Source organism: Hippocampus guttulatus, chromosome 1 (assembly GCF_054856545.1).
Source record: "Hippocampus guttulatus isolate MCC_2025c chromosome 1, RoL_Hgut_1.0, whole genome shotgun sequence".
Classification (NCBI taxonomy): Eukaryota; Metazoa; Chordata; class Actinopteri; order Syngnathiformes; family Syngnathidae; genus Hippocampus; species Hippocampus guttulatus.
The window spans coordinates 20,079,055-20,105,710 of NC_141261.1; the positions used below are offsets into that span (position 1 = coordinate 20,079,055).

At 42.2% G+C, this 26,656-nt stretch overlaps 1 protein-coding gene across 2 annotated transcripts in view; it reads left to right on the forward strand.

Moving 5' to 3' along the window:
• The first annotated feature begins 17,324 nt into the window (after positions 1-17,324).
• ncam2a (neural cell adhesion molecule 2a) overlaps positions 17,325-26,656 on the forward strand; it is a 187,068-nt gene continuing 177,736 nt past the window's right edge. The window contains exon 1 of one of the 2 annotated variants that reach the window (XM_086117660.1): positions 17,325-17,472. In XM_086117660.1, coding sequence (XP_085973786.1) covers positions 17,421-17,472 — 52 coding nt within the window. In that variant the 5' untranslated portion in view covers positions 17,325-17,420. The remainder of the gene's footprint in view (positions 17,473-26,656) is intronic. The other variant, XM_086117651.1, reaches the window with a different exon arrangement.

Sequence of the window (26,656 nt, forward strand, 5' to 3'; positions counted from 1 at the left end):
CTGTGCCCAATTGTCTCTTCTCTTTTTCGCTTGCCTTGTTGACCAGCCTGTGCATTTCTCAGTTCTTCTTGCCTTTGCTCGCGTTTTATGTTGCTGATATGATTTTTGTCATGATTAACGGGAGACCTTCATGTCTTTTTGTGCCTTTTGTTTTGCCCTCGCCTCATCTTGCAATGAAAAAAAAAATGGCGTGTTGAATTTACTCAAGTTATTTCATCAAGTGGCTGCACAAAATAAAATCATCTGCATCCAGATGCATTTTTCAAGTAGATGTATAGTCGACTTCAGAAATGTACCTTGATCCAGATGATTTCATTTCTTGCAACCACTTGACGACATAAAATTGAGTAAATTCAATCAAAACCTTTTTTTTCCAGTGTGTCCTTCCGGATTGCTTGCCGCATTTGACCTTTTTCGTTTGAAACCTGACTTCATTTGGATCGTTGTCACTCCTAAAAATATTCATCCTCTTCTAAAGAGGCTTAAGCAACTGTTTTGTTTATAGCTGCAATTCTTCCCGATGACACTCTGGAACATCATAACGTGCTGAGTCAGCATTGCACTTGACGATCGAATGTGTCTGGAATGTTTATTAGCACTGTCACCTTCGCCATCCTGCTCACATAAACACGTTCGTGCTCACTAACTTGAAGACACACATTAAAGTCTGATGAGCTCATTTCTGCTTTACAGGTCTCCATCACTAATAATCGTGATAATTGATGTTTCTGTTCTTAGCCTGTGATGATGTTTCGAGTATTTATGGTTGGAGACAGACAGGCAAGCTGCTTCTTAATAGTCCCCAACCACCCTGCCTCTTTATTGGTGTGGCGTTCCTCACATTCACATCAGTAAATTAATTTTTACCCACCACTGCCATACATCAGCGCAAACGGCTCCACGCCGCCTCTCTGCAGTCGCGTTTTCTTAAGGTGTTGTTGTAAAGATGCTTTATTGTTTCTCACCACTGACACTTTCATAAGCTCTATGCAGAACAAGTATTTGCCTACTGGGTTAAACGTGTCAGTCGGTAGCTCCTGTAAAATACACAGAAGAAGAGCTCCTTTCCCAAGTGTGATTAACACCCTGAATTTTGGACTCAGTTCCCATTTTGAAAAACATTACTCCAATAAAGCAAATGTACCTGGAAATCTACTAAAGTGCAGTTAAACGCTTTTACTAAAATAGAAAAGAGTATCAAATGCATACATGTGCTCCCATATGTTGAGGCTCAGCAGTCCAACACGTGTTGTTAGAAGGCTCAGGAGCTGTTTGGGCTTGGAAGAATTCAATCAGAGAGATCCATGGGCAAGTGCCGAGGCCTGAGTGAGATTGATCGCTGGGTGGCCGGATCACGAAACAGGGGTAGCTCCTTTGGTACCCTACCTCACCTATGTCCTCTTCCCACTCCTGTTTAGGAGAGTGAAATGAGGGCGAGCAGGCTGTTGCATCCAGGTCTCAGAGGCTCAATCCACTGTAGGCTGGCCCCAATAATAGAATTTTATGTCAGCCAGGAGTTTCTGCAACTTGGAGAGGGCTGATTGATGAGTGCCGTAAATCACTGCTGCATTGGGTTTTACAACCGAAGAAAACACTTTTGGCTATGGAACACTCCCCTGCGGCCAGCGCATATGCCACTCCATTTTTAATGTTTAACTTCATTTGGCTTTTCAAAGCAAATATATGCGAGACGTGCCGAATCTCACCATGGGAAGATCTTCATGCTGTTTTTGTTTGATTGCAGATGTGTTTCGTCAGTGTGTGCACAACCCCATCCAGTGGTTCGTGTTACTCTGCAAGTTAACTAACAATGCCAAAAATCCATATGAGGAACGTTGCAATGATCAAGGCAACATATTGATCAGATGGACTTGTAGTCTTTCTTTTGTTTTCGTAATCATCAAAATATACCGTATTGGAGAAAGAGTCGAATTGGAACAGGCGTGTGATGACAAAAATGACCAATTACCAGCCAGTAAATGTTATCTGGAGACCTTCCAGTGCACTGATGAAAATGAAAACAGTGTTGTGAAAATGGAGTGATCAAGAACAAAGACTTGTGAAGGCACAGAGCCCTCCCTTGAAGAGGCAAAATGGAAGGGAAAGAAAATCCGAGATTGTGGTCAGGCTGTTGATACGCACCTAAGTGAAAATTAGTTTAAAAAAAAAAAACACCAAGCTTAAAGAGGCAACAAAGAAAGAATGAAAATGACAAAGTACAGATACGGGCTGGCAAAAAAGAGAAGCAGTCAAAGAAAAGTGTCGGTTTAACATCAAGTAACAACACAATGTTCTTTTCCTACCGAGGCAGCTTTTTAAAGAGGATTTATTACTCTTAACTGTCAAGTGCAACATATCATTTTAAATGAAGTTACAACTCCGGCACTCCTGTTTTTGGCCACTCTAAATAACCGAACAGCACATTTGAACAACGATTACTTTCCGGACAGTTGCAGTGAAGCAGCGCACGCTTGCATCGTATTTACGACTGCACCCCTAATCACATTGATGGCAGCGAATGAGGTCCGGTTGAATCTGAAAACTTCCACTTCTAACTATAGAGACCAAAAATCGGTTTAGTTTAAAATAGCTACGCTTTGCTTGAATCCCGCATCACAATGTGACCAAAGATAAATTGGTTATTTTGTAAATTCTTGTAGTGGTGGAAGCCGCATGCGAAAGTGATACATTACACATTAGTTGCCTCGACTACTTCTTCGTCTTCCATTTCTCCTTCTACTTTGTTTTGGCAGTTGGCAGATACTTTAGGTGCAAAACCGCCTGTTGCATTTGGCATCCACAATTTCAGCATCCGAAAAATACGGTAATTAAACATCGTGAATGCCTTTGTGTTGTCTGTCTGTCTGGTTGGGTGATCGATTCACCATGGAAAGAAAGAAAGAAGCCTTGTTGGACTGCATAGAGCCGTCTTCCTCAACTGTCGGACCGCGATCCACGACCGGACCGCTGACCTCCTCTGTCCGGACCGCCAACCTCCTCTGTCCGGACCCTCGGCAAATTGTATAAAATAATAAATGATAAAGTGATTTTTACGTTATACATTTTATACTTTTGGACTATAATCTGCGCATTACCGCGATCGCTTGTTAAAATTATCCGTTTTATTATTTGCGTGCACGAACAGATGTATTGCAGAGGACGCAGCAGCGCGACTGTGTGTGTATAATGTTTGACGAACTGGAGACCCTGGCTGAGCAGGGCATGTCGGCGATAACGATGCGCTGATTGGCTCCTCTGAACTTAAGGTGTGCCCATACATAAGCGTCAGCATATACGATGCGCTGATTGGCTCCTCTGAACTTAAGGTGTGCCCATACATAAGCGTCACGCATTCAAAATGGATGATTGTGTCAGGAAACAGACGCATGCGCGACGCCACAGTGTGCTCACAGCTTCAGCACAGGAGAGCCGCACACAGACAATTAGACAAGACGAATCGCGGGAGGTTTCGATTGTGTGCAGTTTTGCTCCCGTCTACCCGGGGATCTTTGCAGCTGTTTAACAGCAGAACACCGCACCATGGTAAATGAACATCCCAATGGCGTCCTCAAATAATATTTGCATGCCTCAGACATTGCATTCACCTTTAGTGGAAGAACAGCACTGCACATTCCTGTGCTCCCTTGTGTCAGTATTTAAAATGGTTCTTAACTCCTCTTCTGATATATTTTTCAGTGATTTCAGAGGGGATGTGAAAAGGGGAATTGTACAAATGAAAATAATATTTTTGTTTTCATGTTTAGTATTTATTTTGGTAAAATGAGTATTTTGTTTTGCTTTTGTTAAATTAAGGGAAAAAAGACAACTACTGTTTAACAAAGTTAAAGTGAAAATGTCTTATTTCCCTAAAAGGGCTATTTCTATTATTAAGCAGGCACAACTTAATAAAATAAAAGAGTTCCTGTGCCTCAACACAATACCTCTCATTATTTGCTGTGTACTGGCAAAGTGAATAATTGTTATTTTCATGCACCCCATTATTGGTTGGTTGTGAGGAGTGTTGATTTGTATAAGCTTGGCTTGACCATACTAAATTGGCATATAGCCCTGCTCCCCATGACCGCCGTGCATTTTATAAGACCAAAAAAAAAAAAAGGTGAACCTACAGCCTTTCTAGTTGAGGACCACTGGCATAGAGTATCATTCATTTTCCTCCCTGCTGGAGATAAAACCGGCCTCCAGTGAGAAGTGGCTCATTACTTTATTTGATTGGAATAGCGGTGAAAAAATACTGCAATCATCGCAAGTGAACCAATTTGGTGTTATTGTATACATTTTCTGTCAGTTGGGGCCTCCTGCTGCCAAACACACAAGCACACATAAACACACTCACACACAAGATGCAGACTATTTTCTGGCTGTATCTGGCGATATGACGACAGCTGACTTTTCCACACCAGGATGAGTGCAGGGATGGGGGACTCTTATCAGCCACAAAGACAAGCGTTACATCAGACAAGGGGCAAGAAAAAGGTCACCCATTTGACTTCAGAATGGCACATATGGAAACATGGAAGGTCGAAGAGATTCATGAGGTAGCCATAGACACTTCTTTTTGTTGTTGTTGTTGTTGATGTTTATTGAACATAAAACATATACAGTAATAATTTGACAGAAAATAAGGTAGATAAAATAGTAAAAAGAAAGAAATCAGTCTTCATTCAACACAGTTATTATGTTCAAGGGAGTAGGAAGAAGTAAAAAACGTATCTAGTCCTACCCCGTTATTTGTTTATATCTAATAAATCATTTTTATATCAATCAGAAAAGAAAAAAAGTAAGAAGAAAGAAGTCTCCATTAAGGCTCATACTTTACCCTTAACCGTGATATTTTTACAACTTTTGGTTTGTATCGGGATTATATACATCCACACCCTGGCACTTTTTTTTTTTTACCTGTGAAGCTATGAATTAGCTTTGTACTTGAATCGCTCCATGTTTTCTTGCTCCAAGTGGTGAAATGATACTTATTACCTTTGAGAAAGTTGTTTGGTTTTCGCCTTAGTCCATTTTATGGCCTTCTCAAATTACACAACTTTGTTGTCGTTCATCATGGTCACGCTGTCAGACTTTCTGCGTCTTGGACACTCCAAGTCCGTCACTGACCAAAACCCGCCCAATCGTTGCGTTAAGATTCAGTCCATCAGCGCAGGTTGGAGAGGGGGGTTAGGCAGGACAAGTCGCTGTCAAAGTCATGTTGACGGAGGCACTATGTGCATGTGCGTTATTTCCATGTTCAGAAAAGGCAAAATAAAAGAAGTAAAGAGAATATGAATCCGTTCCTGTAGTCCATACCACCCTGCGAGTGGGCGGTATGGACTATCTATTCTCCAATCAGAATTTGAGGTAACACATTTGTTTAATGACACCATGTTTGCTAATCAGCTACTCGCTTTGCGGTTAGCAAACGTAGCATGATGTGAAATGCTACATATACTTTCCAATATTTCCCCTTTTGTTGAAGTCAGTTTTGAAATACTCCACACCACATTGTGACTATGTGCACCTCCTCCACTCTCGTCATAAGCAGAAGGGCGCTTTCTTCCTATTGGTCAATGCCATAGAACCAATCGAAGGACGACATAGGACATGTCACACTCAGCGGCAAGACGACCAAAAATTCTGACATGCTAGACTTTCGTCTTTGTGGTAGTGAAGCGTCAAAGACTACGAGACACTACGTTTGTCCGCGACACGACTGTCGACTCAAAATTGAGTGACATTCGTGTCGTGTGACGTCAGCATTAGTCAGGTGTGAGAATAAAGGAGCGCAAGAGTGTGTAAAAAGCATCCCCTCCCCCCACCCCCATAAGGACACTGGACAGTTTGTTTGAAGTGCATGAGGAATCACTAAATTTATGTCCTCCAAAAATATGGATAGATTCAACACTTAATAGTGTTACAGACGCGTATGACATCTTGGAGAAGCAACTGTTGTCATCGACGGTGGGCTGGGCATGCAGAAGGGGACACATCGGGGATGAACATTACTGCACATTAATGTTGTACAGTGTGAGTGAGTGAGCCAGCCATGAAATTTGGGGATTTTGAGCGATATGTAAGACAATATACAGTAGTTCCCCAGTAGTGCTGACAAAACATTGCGGTTTCCCATTACTTAAGAGACAAACTATGACAGTCCTGAAGAATGAAACTGTGACGGGTGACGGATGGCTGCATGACAGCACTGCAAATCGACAAATTCAATTCAGCAAGAATGTGGGATGCAGTGCCATGTAAACAAACTACCTCAAACTTAACAACAAAACCTTTTCGATCTTACCTTAATTTAGAAGGTGAGTCAGCTTTTACCTTACGTCTTGAACTCAGTGTGGCAAAAACAAAAAAACAAAAAAGAACTGCCTGAGTTTTGCACTCATACTTTTTATTGAAACTTTTTTGGAATGTTTTTGTTGTTCCACTTGAATGGGTCCTTTCAACCCCCACTCAATCTGTATTTCCCCTCGATAATGGCTCATAGGAAGTCTTTCTCAGATGGGTAGCAAGGTAATAGAATTTCGGTAGCAAAAAGCTTTTTTTATTTATTCATCAATTTAAAAAAAGACTTCTTATTTGGATCTTTCAATTGAATGAATTGACTGGTGTAGTGATTTTTAGTCCATCTGTTTGTGTAGTTTGCCATGTGTGAGCGCTGAGATGTAGATGTTTGCCGACTGGCTAGCTGCCACTGACTAGTTATTGGCCTTATGCTAGTCACTCAAGGGGTCGACTGCTATGTGTGTGATGCAATTGACCCTCTTCTTTTTAATGTAGTTTATTTGATAGAGACTATGACCATCAGGAAGGAAATGGGCCAAGAAGACACTTAAACGAAGAAAAAGAATAACCGAATAGAGGAATCACATTATTAGCACAGGGCAAGCATGTAACCGTGCATGCACAGGTGGCAGTGTCCTTGGACAAATCTTAGTAGAGCACTGCAATAACATAAAGCGATGAGAGCCGCACAGACTGTCCTCGGCCTCGGATTGCCGGTCCTCGGACACAATGAGGGATTAGAGCCTCGGATCCCTTGCATAAGGACCGCAAAAATCGCGAAGAAATCGAATAAATTCCATCGAAGGAAATCCATATTGATGGATTAACTCTGTCGCTTTAAAGGGGGCGAGTCTGCGCAACGTGTAAAGAGCGGCATCACAGTTAGTTTCAATCACGGTTTGTTGCGTTCGCGATCGGCAGTTTAAATAGCGTGTAAGGCTTTCTGTAACAGTGGTGTCTTTTATTTAGTTATTTTTGCACAGTCGTCACGTTTGTGCGGTCGCACAAACGTGTTTGTTTGTTTGAACCAAGTAATTTGCGTTACAGCTGGAGTCAATAATGTCGGCACTTCACTTCCGGGTTTGGCCGTTGGGATTTGAAGTCCTTTTGCTCGATTCCAGTTATGTTTGCTGAATGATTTCTCATGTTTGGAATAATGAATATTGATAATACATAGTTTAAAAATCATGGTTGATTTAATTATTTATTATTATTATTGTGAAGTTGAAGGTATTAAATTAATGTAGTATTAGTGGTAGTGGTAATAATAGTAGTACTCAGAGAATGGTTAGAGATTCAGCCATCTCGTTACCTCTGCGTCCCGCGTTCTCGACGCATAATTTTCCCACGGGACGCACAGTTCCAAACAATGTGCGTTTTTGGGACGCAAGGAAATTTTTTCAGGCAAAACAAACAAACAAACAAAAAAACTACGGCAAGCCTGAGGATTTCACAGTAACAATCGTGACCGGTAACATGTCGTTTCCGTGGCGTCATTTTCACGGTACCGAAAAATAGTTTAATTATAAAAGTCACCGCACTTGAATTGACTGTGTGATCCACGCGATTTCACTGCGCCTGTATGTGTGTTTGTGATGTGATGTGGTGTGTGAGTGTGTTTCTTCTAATTTACTTTCGTTTTGTTTTGTTTTCAGTGTTGGGGGGGGGACACAACAGATGACGTTATGTGCGCATGCGGGTTGTTATTTTAGTGCGCAAACTGAGGAATCGCGCGCATGAAAGTTTGAGATGGCGGCGAAAAAAACTCACCAAGGTCTACTAACTACGATATTTAAGAAATGGGAATGCTTGTCTGATTTTTCGTATGAATCGTCCAAAGGGCGTATCACTAAACTCACCTGTGACGTAGGCACAGAACGCGAGAGCGAAATACAACGCGAGGCACGATTACGAGGCAAATTGGTCATTAGATTTGTAGGCTAATCGCTGTGAAAAATATTATGAAACAGTATTGGTTATTCTATAATTTACTGGTTGTAGCATGGTAACTTTATGAATAAAACATTCGTCACAAGGTGTAGTAATGCTAATGTTAACTGTTGGTAGAACTCATGATGACGTGTGTTAAATTCTTTCGTCAAATTGATCGTAGATTACACATGCATCGTCTTGGGAAGAGGATGTCAAGCCACATCAATACTTACCTGTATTAATGATTACCAGTCAATTAATCTTTGCAGTGTGAGATTGGAAAAAATACTCTGATGATGCCACATGAGTACACCAGTTTTTGATCCATTTATTTTTTGGAATAAACCTGGAGTACACAGCTGCTGATGTAATGTTCATTGTTAATGCATCGTTTTCAAACATTGACTCTTGAAACATTATACTTTTGAGTTTCGGAATTCTTGATTATCAATATCAGTCAAAATAGAAAAATGGGTTCCCATGATGAACGTTTACGGAACCCAACATTTGTAATCGTGGTTTCCCATTGGGTAATCCGACGGAACCGAAAAACGGTTACCATGAATTTCCGAAATCCTCAGGCCTGCTCCTGAATTATTTAAATTTTTGCAGCATTTGTTTATCATTGTATGTATATGTTGTTGTTTGTGTTATTATCATATGCAATTGAATAAGTAGACCCTTTCAGAATTCGAAATTTGGGACTCTCTCAATCCATAATGGCACTCATACTTTTCTGAACAGCGAGTCCCTGGGACTCGCTGCCGGTAAACTGTAAAATTATCACTGAGAGATTACCGCTTTTTCTGCAGTCAGTGATTGACTTCTATGCAAAGTCATTTCTCAACTTGTGTTCCGTGCCACGTCATGCCTGTTGAGTGTTGATTTACTTAATATTAAGAAACTACTGCACTAAAACATTAATTCATAAATGTATACCATATGATTTTATTTTTTTTTCTCAGTATAAATAACACGTACCCTGACTGTTCTACTCTTTGAATAAAAACACTTCATTCAAGCGTTAGGGAGTGCAAAGGGTTATGATGGATGGGGTGTTGCAAATCATGAAGACCTGCCAAGTGGTATGATAGCATTGTTTTATACATGTCCTCGGCTAGGCTCAGTTTCAAAATCAGTCCTTGGTCCTTGGCCTTGGCCTCGGAGTCAAGTCCTTGGCCTTGGCCTCGGGTTGCCGGTCCTTGGACACAACACTGACACATTCCATGCCACAAATGTCCGTGCATCCTCCGTGGTGCTCCGTCTCATTCTACCTCATTCAGTTAGACCTCTGCTTCTATCTAACTGAGGCACCAGCGAATACAATTATTGTGAGAATCATCTCTGCCTGATGTGAGGCCGGATTAACGGGATCAAGGAGATAATCTGTTGACCCCCTGGCCCTGGCACAGCATGAGGCTGGGAAGGCAATTTGAAGCAGAGAGAAGAAGCGATTGAGGGATGGGAGGGAGGGATGAGGCGCTTTAATGAGCGAGCTGACGAACGTCTGACCACCGAGAGACTCGCCTGGGGGGATTACTTAGAGTGAGACTTCCCTCGACAATCTCACCTAACCACTCACATCATCCGCAGCCCACACGCTCACTTCTATCTTTGTAAATGTCAATGTCTCTAAAAAGACAGAGCTGTTAATCATTAGTTTGGCAACCATACGGTGTATTCTAATACCGTAAATTAAGTTTTCACGGGACAATGGATGTGTTTGTTAAATTTGTTGTTGTTGTTGTTTTTTTTTCCTTTGCACTGCACTTTGAATGTTTACTTTGATAAGCAAATTGTAAGCATGATAATCAAAACTCATTTAAACTTTGGAATTTCAAATACATTGCAAAAATGACCTGTTTAAATATCAGCATTTTATATTTGTTGTGAGGAGATTCAGACTCACAGTGAGTCACAACAGTGTGAAACTATTTGCCAGGGCGGTAAAATAAGGACACTTGGTATGATTTCTTGAAATAAGAAAACATTCTGGCTCTTTTCATTTCAATTCAAAGTAGTTTTTGCAGTACCAGTACTTGTATGATGATGAATGTATGTCCATAGCACCCAAGAAAGTTGCTGTTGTAGCATGTGTGTGTCAACCGAAGTGTTTTTCTAGTCATCTGGAGACTTCAGGAGATCCACATATTCAAAGTGTCTCAACCCTTCTCTCCATCATCCAAACAAATGTTTGTCACGACGAGGGTCATACAAAAATAGCCATGGCAGAATTGCACAGAAGTAGAACTGCTCAAGCTCGGGGTAAATGCCTTCTGGATGATGTTTGTGAAGTTGAAAGCCTCCGTGTTCCCTTTTTTCGACTATATGGGAAGCTTTCATGGTATTAAAAACAAAAAAAACAAACAAAAAAAAAATTGTAATTTCCCCATTGCGGGACAAATAAAGGATATCTTAATAATGACTTCATGCAGCTTTAAATGGGACTGTTGATGATGCGCAATAACGTTCGGACCGGTGGCAGCAGAGCTTTTACTTTGACGACTTGTAAGACCAAGAGGAATGTTTTAGTGATAGAATGAATAGACCTGTGCATCATGTGGCTTGTATGAACTCCACATTATTTCCAAATTTCTGTGGATGTAGTCAAACAATTCTTTATCTTTGAGAGCGACAAGTACCTCTCGTAATACTTAATGTACAAAAACATTTTTGAGAAAATATATTTTTTAAATTGCCAAAAGGCATTCTGAGTGCTTTCAGTTTGTGTCGGGACGAGAGAGCTTTCTTAGTGACTCTGGTTTTAAGGTCATTCAAATTGAAGAGCAGGCTAGTTTGGGATTTATTTTAGTTCATGCTGTGCTTGGAATACGTATTTCACTACTTATTTTAAAAAAGGAAGTGAACTTCCAAATATTCTTTATCATAATATGTTCTATCCACAAGTTTAAACGCAACATTCTCATTCATATTGTGTTTGTGGAAGATGAGTTAGGAAGTAAAATCCACCCATTTTTGTCCATCTCAGGGGGGCGGCCATTTTGCCACTTGCTGTTGATTGAAAATGATTTTCATGGGTCAACTTCAGAAAACAGGTCAACCTTGATTGGTCGTTACCTGAACCCTGAGCGACTGCGATGACATTTTCACTTGACCGCAAGTGGCAAAATGGCCGCCCCCTGAGATGGATAAAAACCATGGAAAAAACATATTCCACAAATGAAATGCACCTCACATAATCAGAAGTACAAAAGTACAACATTTCACAGTGTTTACAAACATAACAGTGAAAGACATTTAAAAGTGAAGTAAAGAACAAAAAGCAGCTCACTCAAATTAGGAAAAAATGTAAAGTGCAAGAACAAAATCTTGGAAAATATTACTTTCAGAATGCTCTGAAAGATCTGAATCATACCGGGTCTAAGAGCATGTAGCAATTTTTCTGGTGTCAATAAACACTGGCATGAAAGCCTTTGACTTTGCATACACAACAAAGTTCATTTTGACTTTCTTGTTTGATTTTGATTGTGCTATGGGGATTTGCTCGTCGTAGGGATAGGACTATTTTTTGGCCGTTTTGAATACATTTCTTTACGGCACAGCTTTTGCCCTGTGTAGACAGAGCGATTTATTTATTTTTTATCTCCTCTCCCTCACAATGGAGATGTCCCTACTTGGAATTTTGGCTCAGCCCCTCCTGCTTTAATTGGTGTTTTCCGGCTTCCTCCCACCTTCCAAAATCATGACTGTCAGTATCGTTGGAAACTGTAAATTGTATCGCAGGTGTTAATGTGAAGGTTGTTTGTTTATATGTGCCCTATGATTGGCAGGTGACCAGCCCAGGGTGGCCCCACATCTCGCCCAAAGTCAGTTGGGGGAGGCTGAATGAGGATAAGCGGCATTGAAGAGGGATGGGTGAATCTGGTATGATACCGATCCATGATCATAAATCAATGTCAATTTGTATATGAAATTGGCTGCCTAATTATGTCAAGGATTCATTCAAAACTGAGCTTGACGACTGCGAGTATGAATTCCATTTACAGATCTGTGTGTAGCCCAGGCCACTGACAGACCGTAAAAGTTGCCTTATGGATGCTCTGCCTAAATAAATACTGTACCTACAATATATAATACAATAAATGTCTCCGCGGTATTACCCATGCCGCACACGACTGTGGTATAATTACTGGATGCATCAAGCCGCATTTGGCTGAAATGTATGAAAATACTCTTCAACTTCAAGAGCTGCATTGCAAGCTCTAATAATCAATAATTGTCACCGCTGAGACATTCATGTCACACGAGATTAAAATAAATGTTTAATGTTTTTCCAATTGAGCAATATATCACCTTCCCCTTTTTGTGGCAATATGGACAAATTAAAGTTTTTTTTCATCCTGGCAACCTTGTCGAGATTTTCAAAGAACCACTGCTACTTCCAGTCCTCGCCAACCACACTGAACCCCCCCCCCCCCAAAACGACAAGTGAACCTCCCCGATTTTAGGCTTTAAAGATGATAACTCCATTCTTTCCTTTAGTGAACGGACGATCCAAGTGCTCTTGTGCAAGCCTTAAAATCATCATCTCATTTTAACTAATTGCATGTCTGTAAACGCATTCATGAGTACATCTTGTTGACTCCAGCTTCATGTGTTGCAATGCCACCTTGATGTAAATTGGGTTATTTAAAAAAAATGTATCCAAAGGAAAAAAAAAATAAGAGCAAGTTACAAAGAAATATAATTACCCCCCCAGGTTGCGCAATTCATATTTTAAACAGAACAGGAAGGGAAATATATTCCTCCAAAGTTGCACTGTAATCGTAATAGAAAACCTCAAGACCAAGTATCAAAAGATGAAGCAAAGGATGAAGTCTGTGTGTGTGTGTGTGTGTGTGTGTGTGTGTGTGTGTGTGTGTTTTCTTTCTCCTCAGCCTTTTGCAGAACATTTGCCAAAACATGGTCGACCACCATACATGATGTCAGTTCCAAATGACATTGCAAATCTCATTGTGTGTTATGCAGACGGCATATCACACAACGAGATTTGCAATGTAAGCTGCAAGGCACCTCCCATGTTTACACTCGACACACAAGAAAGCTGATTCATATTTCCGCCATTTGGGTTGTCCGCAAAAGACATGTAAACAACAGAAGGAATATGTGCGTTTTGTTTCCAAGATAGAACTACAAGTGGTGTTTTTTTCCCCTTGTTGTTTGACTCTTACATCAGCCTTGCACATTGTTTGCCAAGTCGGGAGAACTGTGGAGGGCTTTTCAAGCAAAGTGATCGTTCTCCTCTGTGTACCAAAGGTTGGACAGAGTCATGCTAAAAACATACCCTGCAGACAAGCAAGGTTTGGCCTCTGTTTGCTTCCCTCAGCTCCTGAGGGACATTTGGACAAACGTGTTGTTTTTAACAAGTGGTCTAATTTGTCATCTTGTGAATGAAGGAAGTATCTACACTATACAGTTATAATGATGCGACAATTTAAAAAAAAAAGTTTAAAGTTGATATTACTTCCCAACCGCTTTGAGAGAAATAAAAATCCTCTCCCTCAAATAGCTAGTTGTGTCCTTGCAAGATCAAGAGATGGGAATCGCGAGACTTTTCTCTTATTCTAACGTATGAATTTGTTTTTATTAATACAGTGGTACCTCTACTTATAAATTTAATTGCTTCTGGAAGACATTTCTGAACTAGAAAACTTTGTAAGTAGAGACGCGTTTTCCATGTAAATGCCCTAATTTGTTCCAAGCCCCCAAAATTTAGACAAAAATGTTTCCTAAAGCATAAAAATGCATCCCATATGTAACAAATACATGTGACAATTAGATTATTGCGCAATAAATGAGACAAACAAAGAATAAAGAATAAAAATGATAGTCATTTAACTTTTAACTGCGTCCTCATCGTTTTTGTGCCCTCTTCAGGTCATGCTGTCTCACAGAAGTGGTTTTTACCTGCCGTTTTGTAAAGCACTTTTCCACGGTTGTTTGCTTTTATTGGCTTTTAACACTCCTTCAAAAATGTCCAAGGCAAACATCAGCATAGCGAGCGTCTGGCGAACACTTTTTCTGGGTGATTCGCATTTACGCTAAACCACCGGAACACCTCTTCGGCGAATGACGAGGACATTGCATCGACACCTAACCGTCTTTCTACACACACACAGACCGATACAGTAGAAGTCTTTCTTAGCCAATGGGATGCCAGGATGATGCTCGGTAATAGCCAATGGCAGAGCAGCTATAAGTATGTTGCATTCAGGAAACTCGGAGCTGCGACTAATCAGACAGACTGTATTTTTACCTTTCGTATCTTGAAATTTCTTTCATAACAAGAGACAATATTTTCCTGTGGAGATGTTTCGTAACTTGAACATTTCGTATGAAGAGACGTTCGAAAGTAGAGATACCGCTGTATGTGATAATCCGCAATCAGAGGTAGAAAAATATCATTTGTGTAAAGCAGGAGAAATTCTCATCAGTGTGCATGATGTAATGCTGTGCAATAACGTTCGTTGGAACAAAAGCCATGCTGCTTCTCCGAGTGGTTTGACCTTTTCAAGGTTATTTGTGCTTATCTTGCACCATGCATCCGTCGAGTTGCTATCGAGTCACAGATGCAAGACGAAGCGGGCATGCTCATCAATAAGTTACTTGAACTATGGAATCTCTACATTTTTTACGTCCTTGAGGTCACACAAACTGTCAGCCAGTCGAGCCTTACACCTATTCGGGAAAACAAACGCAGTGTGGCTCACCTTCTGCACCTTCCTCAATGTCAAACTTGTTCACACATGCTGACGTGACTATCAGTGCAAATCTAGGAACAAAAATATAAATGGCAAAAGAAAAGTAGATGTGCAACTGACAGCGGCATTTAAACAACCTCTGCAAGGCTCGTCAGGTCAAGCTTAAGCAATAGCAAACGTCCGTTGTGCTTTGATAGCCTAGTAATTCACTGTTCAAACGGTTACTGTTGCACTTGTCGGCACTGCATCCTTCATTGCCTTAAAAGAAGACAAACTATTGATGTTGCACTTTCCTCAAAGGAAAAATATTTCGGGTCTTGATGTTTCATTTGAAAACTCATTAAATCTGTTCCTATTTACGCAAAAGATAAGATCCATTCCGAACCGCGATTTTTTTGCATTCCATTCAACCCGCAGTGATTATACATTTATGTGCTTCCCTCCTGAGGGCAACCACAACTATGATGTGGCCCATGAAAAAGACATCGACAGGATGAACTCCACAAGTGTGTTTTGCCTTTTGTGATCGTCTGTGATGCCAACGACAGAGCAAGGTACCTGGGATAGCAACGAAGAAAAGCATGATTCTGACCATGATATGCAGAAAATAATTTATTGTTATGTAAAACCAAAATTTCCTTCAGCTAAACCAAAACAAAACCTAGGCAATTGTTTTCGGCAATAAAGAAACGAAATAAGAACACACCAGGAGTTTCCTTCAAAAGAGCATAAAACAGCTGCAGCTCGGGTTTCTTTTTAAAATTCTGCTACTGGTCTCTAAATGACAGAATGGTTTAGGTCTTGAGTATGTCAAAGAAATGCCGATTAAATATCAAACCTCGAATGGGCTCTTAGGTCTGCAGAATCGGGTCAATTAGTGGAGCTCAGTGTTCAAAGCAAACATGGTGAAGTGGCATTTAGCTGTTATGCTGCACACAAATGGAATACGCTGCTGTACTTTTAAATGTTTTCAAAGTCCCATGGCAATGTGTTTTAATTGTTATGAATGTGCATTATTTTAGTAGTTTTGCTAAAATGCTTTTATTTTCTCCGCTTTGCTCTTGAATGCCGTTCGCCATTGTGTTTGTTGTAAAGCGGCATGTAGCTCCATCTTTCAAACTGAGTTCAGTATTGCCATTTTAGCCATAAAATCCAAAAGAATAATTCCAACAAAATGCTGGGGAACAGATTACTTCTAGATTCCTGATTTGATTCTTTCTCCTTTTGAAGATATTCCAACTCCCCGAAACAGAATATTTTGACTTTCACACCATCTGCAAGTTCCTGCGCAGTTTTGTTTTTAAGCAGTTCAAAAAGGAGCTCGCGTAGGCAATCGATTGCATCAGTGAAGTGATTTTTCTTCCTGTTAGATACAGTCTGGCATATCTTGACAGCGGTTATCATTTACTTTCTACAAGGGCTTTTTGAAGAAATGGCCTCATGCAAACAGTTCCCAAGACACTTGTGCAATGAGTCATCATGAAGCCTTTCTTCTTGTCAGGAAACGACCTAAGATCATGCAAAGGGCCTTCGCATGATCAATTCTGCATCCCACGGAGAAGCTGAAGCGTCATTCATGTCCATTTGTAAAGGGACACACATTTTTGTCGGTGGGAAATAATGAAGCACATGTGCCCTGGTAGGTCCACTGTCCTTAAGTCGATTTTTCAGCCATCTGTATCTTACTTTGCTTCTACTCATGACTTTTGAAAACAGATATCTGTAGTTTCTACTTTTTATTTGATCAAAATACGCTTCTGTTTTATTTCCCAACTGAGGATATCAAAAGAACATACTGTCCATAGAGAAGTGCACGCCACCAAATCAGGTGCCAAAAATAAATTGGCGCGGTGGCAACATGTGAGTAGACTACGTCAACCAGGGTGCATCAACGACAATGATGCAACCGATTTGGAGAGGCGAGATATTGCATTGTCATGGTGGCTGTCGCATGAACAATTTGTGACCATTGTGCGAAGCTGTGCCAATTCCAGTGATGTCCCCCCCAACGCAATGCAAGTTCATAACAAGGGAATCTATTTTGTGTGTGGTTTTTATTCTTTTCAAAATGAATTAGGCTACACAATAATTTATTTTTAACTGTTGTACTTTAGTTGAAGGTAAAGCACAGCAGTTCAATTGGAACCTGTACCAGTCGTTTTATTCACACACGTATCTGCACTTCAACTTAAGTGCAGCGTGTGACTACTTTTGCCACTTCTGGCCAACTGTGATGGTGGTTTGGCTGAAAGGGAGGGTGCAGCGCGTGCTCGGTGAACGAGTTTGGCAGCGGGAGCGCGCGTAAAGGAAGGGGCGGAGGAGAGAGTCGAGAAAAAAAAAAACAGTGGACCGACCACAGTCGCCCGCGGACTCCAAGACGGAGTGGATGAACGGATCCGAGCTCGAGCCTTGCGTGTGTTTTTCTTGCACGGCATCTTTCTATATCTGCGAAGGAGCTGCTCTGCAATGATGCTCCAACTCGTGCATCTCATGGCGGTGTTGGTGTGCGGCAGCCAAGGTAACACGTGCATGCGCGTGGGCGTGCGTGTGCGCGGAAAGCCTGAGCTGAGTGACTTGGTAGACAACTTGTTTTTGGCGTGGTGAGAAGCTGGAGACGAAGAGGGGCTGGATTGTTTGACTGGACCTTGTTTTGTAGTTGCATCACGTCTTGGCAGGAGCCAGGGGGGCTTTCAAAGGGGGCGTTTGGTTTTTTTTTTGGGAACTCCCTTTTTTATTTTATTTTATTTTTTTAACAAAGGCACACGTACACTCTCTGATAATTGTTAGTCGATTTCGGTTGTTATGTATAGCCGGAATTCTGAGTCTTTATTCACACAGATTTGTGCAACTTAATGTCGTAATCGGAGGATTTGGTTCCACGTGAATCGTGCACGCGGCGTGTACTTGTCCCCCTCCTTGTGTCCGGTCGTCCTTGCAATGTGCAGATGATCCAAAGTGAGACATTTGCACGCGCACGGTGCGCAGTTGTCAGGAGTGCCTTTGAGAAGTTGGCGCATCCAAAGCTGCATTACCCGTGTGTGCGTGTGTGTATGCTATGCATATGTCTACGTGTGCGCCCCACGCAAATCTGATCAGCAGGTGTTATGATTGTCAAGACTGAGTCTCAGATTCTCAGGTAATCCGTGGAACCGCCCCCCGCCCAAAAAAACCAACAACAAAAGTCAAAAAAAACATTGAAGCTGTCCGGGCACTGCTAGTGGCAACGTTGTCACCCATGTTGTCGCTGTCGTTGTGTTGCCAACATTTACTCGCTTCAGTGCGATCTTTGCTTAATTATTACCCGATGTGTCTAATCAGATGCCAACGTATCACTTTGCTTGATTGATCTAATTTGCAGCGGCTTGCTAGCACACGACGGCAGGTGGGGGTAGAGGACTGCGAAGGGTTGCGTCTCGGCCCCCAAGGGGACTTTTCATTCGGTACACCTTCACAATCGAATACAGGATTTTCCCACCTCATTTGATCTCAGCCACCTGTTTTACATCAGAAAAATAGCACAGCACACCACTAATACAAAAGATTGTCGTGTCAGAAACTGTTGAAAACGGATAAAATGATCTTGTTTAAATTTACTTACAGTGTGAACTCCAGGCCTGTTTAGTTGAACAAAACTGGTAAATGGTGCCTTGAATTTGACAACATTCCAGAACCAAGTTAGTAAGTCGAGTCACTCGTTTCCGAAATCGTTGGAATAAATGGAAATGCCATTAATCTGTTCCACACCCCACCAAAAAACACATTTTGTCATTTCTCGTGGCAAACCTGATGATCTCTGTCAACAAAGTGGTTGAGAAACATTGTTCCGATCTGATTCAACATAAGAGATGCACCAGTGTGTGTGTTTAATAATAATACTAATGCCGTGGGCTGGGCGATGTATATCGGTGACTATTTTATCATAAACGTTGCTTTTACAATGTGCAATCTTATATAATCGAATATGAATATTGTCCCAAGAAGAAGAAGAAGAAATGGGTGCATTGACCGCAAAGTCAGAGGAGAAAGTCCTCATTCGGGAAATTAGCAGGTTGGATTCAATCACATGACTCAGTGGTGCGAGTCAAGCGGAATACGGCATTGTTTCATATGGAAGATATCGTCTCCTCTCTCGGCCAATAATTTTATAGAAGGACGCAAGTGTACGTCCCTTGGCTGGAATAGACCTGGGTTTGACAAGACTGGCATCGGTCAAAATAACATTCGAAGATGTGCTGGATAAACACTCGCCGTGAAGAACAGGTCACCTCCAAATTGGTTTTAGCGCCACTTGTGAACGAACCCCATGAACGATTCGGAGGAATCCGTCAACCTCGCTGTCTCCACAAGCACGACTACCGCATAAAAAATAGTCCTGTCACGGTCAGAAAACCCTCCCCCAAAGCAAGTAAAGACCGGCAAGACATCACTAGCACCATCACCGACATGACTTTCTGCAGAGGTTTTAGCCCAGTGTTTGAATGCGAGTGTGTGCTGTGACAACCATTAGTTTTACATGTTGATGTCATCTCAATTTAATGATAATTGTGGACTTTTTTTTTTCTTTCTTGAAGCCTTACTTGATACTGTTGAGCAAACCTGATTTGCATCTTCGCTTGTGATCGCCTGGACATAATTTGAACTCCCTCATTGTGAAATATTGCCAAAGAATAATGTTGGGCAATGTTTTACAGAAGATGTATAAAGCAATGGAAAAAATTAAATAAAATAAACATAAGCTGTTGTTCAGAAGTGTTGTCTATCCATAATTGTTCTGGGAAGCAGGTTGAGATTTCAGGTGTTTTCTTGTAGAATATCACAAATTCTCATTATACTTTTAAAGGAGTATAATGCCCATATCGGCCCCTCCCCATACTAATTGATTCTGCCAGAATGTATTGGTATTATTGGCACTGTTGTGCTTTTGTTGTTGCACGCTATCACACCGAGGAGTGTTTGTCATTGTTTGGTTTCGCAGGTTAGCTACAAAAGCAAAAACCGAAACAAAACTCCTCTCAGCATGACGCTGTGCGCCAGTGCGCCCATGACAATCAAAATAGTAAATGGATCTTTGTCACATTATTATATGAAGACAAACATTTTGATCCAGCTCATTCGACATGTACGTTATGCCGTGTCGGTAATTTTATTACAATACAGTCCATGTTGCAATGTGTTCAGGGACTAAAATTTGATCACTCATCACATACTGTATTAAAGACAATGATATAGTTTGTGTCATTTCCCTCTTTCAATGAGGTCTCAGGCTTGAGGCCCGCTTATTATTTTCGGAAAAGTCTGTACAAATTGATGTTCTGCCGATGAGGAGGATGCATTCTTTTTTTCCTTATCTGGTGGCGATCCCTCTGCGAGTTAAGAGTTCTGCCCTAAAACAAGCATCACGCCGCAATATGTATTGGCGTTGTTCCTTCGTTGCAGTACTCTTTCATCACACTTTACCAGCCGTTTTCATCATCTATCATCTAGTCATGGTGGCAAAAGTCCAGTGTAATTGAGCTGCCAGACAATACCCAGAACTCAAAGTAAATGAGCAGAAAAACAGGCTTGAGTTTGAATTAAGAGAGCAAAGAGCATCACTCGGAGAGGAAATGAAAATAATCACATCAGAATGATTTTGGACGGCTTGGATTTGTGACTGACACCGGAACGCGCCAACTTCTGAGGCTGACTGTGCAAACGTGCCCCCCAGCTTCACAAGGAAAACGTCTGCGTTTGAAATCCCAGTTTACAAACCACTCCGCACGTTGCATCCTTGACGCTTGATGTATTTGGCTTTTTAACCGATGCTTAGTACAATGAATTACATGGTTGCTTGGGCTCGCCGGGGACCCGCCAATGTGATGTTAAGTGGCGTAATTAAGATATTCCTCCGTATCTCTCTGGGGGAAATGTCAGTGGCTCAGGGTTTTAAAAAATGTATAACCCTGCGCTTAAGTGTCTCTCATTGCACCCCGAGCCAGGGCCTAAGCATGTGTTTGAGGTTTGCTCACATCATGTACTGCGGCTCTGTGCGCTTCGGCTCACGCGCCTTCGTGTGAGCGGGCGCCGAACCACACATGCCTCCAAATAAACCACAGATTCAGAAGGGATAAATATTTATGGGAGTCCTTTTCTCAAAGTCCGCGTCAGCATTGTTGCAACGGGCTTCCTGGCGTGGTGTGTGCTGCGCTCCTGCAATGGTTGGAATATTCGAGCGATGGGCCAGAAGGCGTCTGTGCGTAGAAGAAAGTGAAATCACACCCTCGAGACAAGCATGTTGAGGGAACCCATTTCAAGAAAGGCTGGAGTCAGCAGGCCTCGACGTTGTCCAAAGGGCAATCTCATTGTTATGGATATGCTATTTATTATCCCCGTTTATTTTGATATGGGCCATGTGTGTGTCTATGTGTGTGTGTGAGAGAGAGAGAGATTGTGTTTCTGCCCTTTAGTGCTCATTTCACCAAGTTCTGTTTTCTCCATCTCTTTGCACACTGCCTCTGGTTCTATTACGATCCCTGAATCCAAGCAGTCATGGTGGAAATAGTTCAAGAAATGTCTTGACCCCCCCCCCCCATTTATTTTATTTTTTTTACCTGCTGTTCCTCAGAGCTGTTACATTATGAAAGCCTTTTCTGTGTGACTAAAACTTGGCCCCGATATGTTGTTTCAGCACTTCCGCATGCTACACAAAGTTGTTTGCCCTCTTAAGAAAACTCACAGCCTCTCTGAATAAGTTGTTCATGGGAAAAAAATTTTTTTGAGGTCAGCTACCATGCAGCACTTTTGAAGCGCGTTGCTCAAAGGCAGTTTAAAAAGTGGTACAAACTGTGCAGCTAAAAGGATTAGCAGCAGGGATTAGGAGACCTGTTGTAAATATTCACACTTAAATAAAAGTGTATTGACATGTCTTTTTTTGGGGGGGGGGGGGGTTCCCACTGGAAACAAACAAGCACAAAATGGGAGTTGACACAAGTAGGTGGGAATTTGGCACTTTCTCAACAAGATTTGGCACCGTAACATCCGCTGCCAACCATCCTTCTGTTCTCATTCACAAGACTGCGGTCATCATGGAAGGGACTGTTTTCCTCCCGGTGTCTCTGTTTTAAGGAAGGTGTGCGAAGAGCGTGAGCACAGGAGAAGCGGGCGGAAAGAGAGCATGTTCAAAATGTATTCATTCCAAGCGAATCTGATTGCATCTCGTTAAAGTGCATCGCCAGAGATGAACTCAAACTCTGCGGAGTCACACTGAGCCAAAATTAATCAAATGTAATTGGATCGTGTTGAGATGAAATCAGATTAGACCAGACGGATGTGATTGGAGGAGGCGGCTTACTTCGCTCCGAGCCAAGTCGCAAACACTTTGGCTGCCGCCGCATTGCATCCGTAAAGTCTTCCGAGCAGGTCAATGGGCCGCAGCGGGCCAGGATGCTGGCTGACACTGGAACCAGTAGGTAGGAGTGCTGGCTCGCCACATTCATGTGGGATGCAACGCTGAAAATACAGCGCGTATGCCGAGTGGCGACTACCTTTAGAGTGGTTGGAATTTGTTCCTTTTAGGTTGATTGAATTTTTTATTTACAGTATACAGCACAAATCAATGTGCTACACTCAAGCAAAGACACAACACCGACAAGCATTTACAAACACAACAGTTGACGGCAATCAGAAACAAAGCAAAGCAGGGAAAACGAGTTTCCAAAAACCACCGGAATGTACAATGACGCCATTTAAACACATGGACAGAAAACTTCAAAAACATGTCAAAGTAAAGAGAGACAACACCGTTTTAAAAACAACTAAAAGAAGATTCGACATTATTTAGAGGAACTTAATCAAAGGTGTGGCGAGGTGGGGGGTGGAGCAAACTTTAAAACCTAGATTTAAAAGCGATTACACTCGGGGCTGACTTCACCCCCGTTGGCCGCTTATTCCATTTGTGTGGAACATAACAACTAAATGCAGCAACGTTTCCTTTGAGCCCTGGGCTCCTCTAATTGACCCACGTCGGCAGAACTCAGAGCCTTTGGTTTGTTTTTATCTTATCTCGGCCCATGACTGGAAAAAAACCCCCAAACCAAAAATAAAACATGCGGCTCGGGACAGATGAACCCTGATCGTTTTTTGTTGTTGTTGTTGTTGTTGTTTTTAAGATATTACGATCCTAGATTGTCGTCCTTAACTCCTGTCTCACGGATGGCAAATGTGTCATGCCTTGGCAGAGGTCTGACGTCGTAACACCACTTCCGTTTGTCATTTATATTTCCTGAGGCTTTTGCCCCATTCGCGCCTTGCCCTTTTCTGGCCGAAGTTTGGTCCGCATACCTTTTAGAATGTATTTATTCATGGGTAAAAGCGGCAGCTATCGGCAGCCATCTTTGGTTGCTCGCATGTAGACACATTTTGCAAGGCGTAGCGAATACTTATCACTCGTCTCACGGGCGGCTGTCAGCGTTGACTGTGAACGTAAACGGATGTAACCAATTCTACTGTAGCGGTAACGTGATTAAATATTTCATTGTATTCAGTTCAGTGATTTTTTTTTTTTACAACGTCCAAGTCGAGCATTGCCCGAGCTTTTGTGTAACTCATCTTTTTTTTTTCATCCCTGTTTCCGTTTCAGTTTTTCTCAGTCACTTTGCTCCTTTGAAAGTGCTCTATAAATCCCGTTGATATCAGTTGAGACCTTTTCAATCTTTCGTCAATCACGTCAGTTTGAAAATGTGAAAAAAAGCAGCTTCTCACTTATTTAAATGTTTTGCAAATGCTCTAAATGACAATATTTTGAAACCACATAATATTGTGCAAGATCTGTGGCGATGAGAAAGTTCTCCAGCTAATATACCTGTGCTAAAAATGTCACGGGCCACAGTATTGAGGTTGTATCATCATGAAGCCGTTGTAGGCCGGCTGCCTTGCTCGAAAGGCCCAATGGCAGTTCTCTGAAGGCAAGTTAACCTTTCTTCTGCATCTCATTTCACAACTCTCCATCTTGTCCCGATCGACAGTGCTACCGGCGCTTCTGATGCTTGATGCTAACGCACCAAACACACATGAAGCCTTTCTATGCACCCTGTAACCTGATACGCTGTCCACTGTAGTAACGGCTGCCCCTGAAAAGGTTAAACTCCCCATTGATTTTCGAATAGCACATCCTGCTTTGCTTGCAGCGCTGCCTTTGAAATGACGGACTGGGCTTCAACAATGAAGTCGAGAGGCCGACGTCTCAAATTCGTGACGGATTGGCAGCCTTTCCCCATGTTAAAATGACATTTGTCAATGATAAAACATTGTACTTCGATAAAAAGGTGACAATGATGACATCTGATTGGCTTTCGGTATAAAACCTTCAGGGCTTGTAAAGCCAATCGACCGATTGAAGTGTCGCCTCATTAGTTTGCAACCAGGCTGTGACTGCAGGTGTGAGAGAATCATGGAAGAAAAGGAATTTCAGTCAAGAGTCGAGCGTTTTGGCTTGTAAGCTAGAAACAGTCGATGTGTCCTCCATTGGTTTCACACATTCTCATGAAATGGCTTTTGAAATTTCGTTTCGAATCCAAAATAATTTGTCATTATTTCCTCGGGCATCTTTTCCGCTGTCTACGCTGTTTATTTGGATCCGCAGAGAAAACAATTTTGGGCTTTTGTGATGGAGAAGCAAATTCTGCGTAGTGATGCTAAGAAAGGAGTTCTGGAGCCAAGAGGAGATCTTGTTCGATCTCTGGTGCAGTTTTTCACTGACGACCGTCATTTTTTTTTCCCCCCCCTGCCACATTAACAACAGTGTCATCGGCGTACGTTTGTAGAAGCTAAACGCAGCAAACGCGGCTGTGACTTTTTATCAGTCGTCAAAGCTGTTAAATGTGCTACGAGCAACTCGGGGCACATATATGTTGAGTGACCCACCCCAGATGGGCCCAAGCTGCCAGTCTCTCGACGCACACCAGCCAACCAGCAGTCATGTAAATAGCACCAAAGATCTGCCAGATGACTTTATGTTGCTGGCTGTCCTTGCAGGATTGGTTCTTCTTGGAAATGAAATGAGAGAGCACGTTGAAAAGAGTTCTCTGATTTCTTGTCTGGTGGCCAGGATTCTTCTTTATGGGAGGTGGTGCTTAATGAGCAGGAGATGAGAGGGAAAAACAAGGCTTGGTTGTCACGTGGGAGGTAGCAGTGTGGCCAAACAGTCTCGGCTCTCCTGATTGCCTCCTAATGCCAGACGAACATCAAACAGAATTGCCTAATGCAACGTGGGCCAGCTTCTTTTTGTTCCTCATTTGACTTCCACTTTTGATTTCTTTTTCTTTTCATGTGCTCGCGCTCTCTGCGCCTGCTCCTCCCACACCGCAATTGTCATCTGCTGGGGGTGGGCCGTGAGCCTTTTAAGCAACACTGTTTGCCATGGAAGCCCTTGTTGATGTTTGCGGCTCTCTATTTGGCCGATTAAATTTGATAGCTTTTTGCTTTAGTCTTTCTTCAGTCAAGTTCTACTTTCATACCGTACAGCTTTTCATTCATCCCTGATAAACAGAGGGAGCAAAGGGATTAAGGCTCTTCGTAGCACTTGAGCCGAAAGCTGCAGATGCGGAGAGAGATTGCAGCCCGTCTCGTCGGTCAATAAGCTATGAAGGAGCTACAGTACGCCGGCCGCTGCCGCGTCGCTGTTGCGGCTCCCTCCCCGTGGAGGCGGCCTGAGTTCCAAATTAATCGAGCACTCCCACACGATCTGGGAGATTCATTTGGAACCGTCACGCAACATAAAACGCCACAGAAATGAGGAGTTCACGGAGGGCCCCCAGGAGTCCAACAATAACCTTTGCGTCACGCCGCTCCTCCACCTGTGCAGCCCCCTTCTGTGGCATTCCGAGCAATGTCTTCGTTGAACCACTTCTACCTCTTGTCTCTGGAATTGGAAGGTTAAAGATGAGGATTAGACATGGGGAAAAGAAGGATGAGATTACTCCACGGCCGGTGTTTGTTCATCGATGAAATTAAAACGCGCGCGGTTTTATTATTTTTGTCTGTTTCCCTCCAAATATCAGCCGGCAACCGTGTAAAATTCCAAGTGACAATTATGGAGCGTGCCCCCCCCCCCCCCCCCCCTCCTCTGAGGACCGCTCTCCTCTTATCATTATGTTTGCAATGGCCAAGATTAGACATGGTAACCAGCTCGGTCACGACTGCATGCCTCACAGCGAGGATTACCACGATGACTAACCACTCAACGCTCTGGACACAAAACGATGAATGTTGTGCCACAAAGTCGACTTCATAAAAAAAGCTGGCAGCTGTTTTTGTTCGCGGCAAAGCCAAGAACACAAACACACATTGAGAGATAATGACCTCATCATTTTGTTTGTCTCACTTCAAGCATATGCACAATGCTATTATTGGGAGGAATTCATCTCATTTAGGTTTTGTTTGAATTGATACCGTGAGGTTTCACGCACAACATTTCAGGACGCTGGTTAACTTTTAACTCGTTTGGATTTTGTGAAAGGCTTTCCCAGAGAAAATTAGGGAAATGCACTGTGACCATCCTAACTGGACAGGCAATTTTGATCAAGTTTGAAAAAGCTTTGCCACCCATCATTCATGGCAAGCTCCCCCAAAACTAAACATGGCATGACACTTTGAGTTTTGCTGCTTTCAGTGTTTTGTTTTGTTTTTTCCCCCCCAGATCTCACGTACCTCACAGTTTCACAATC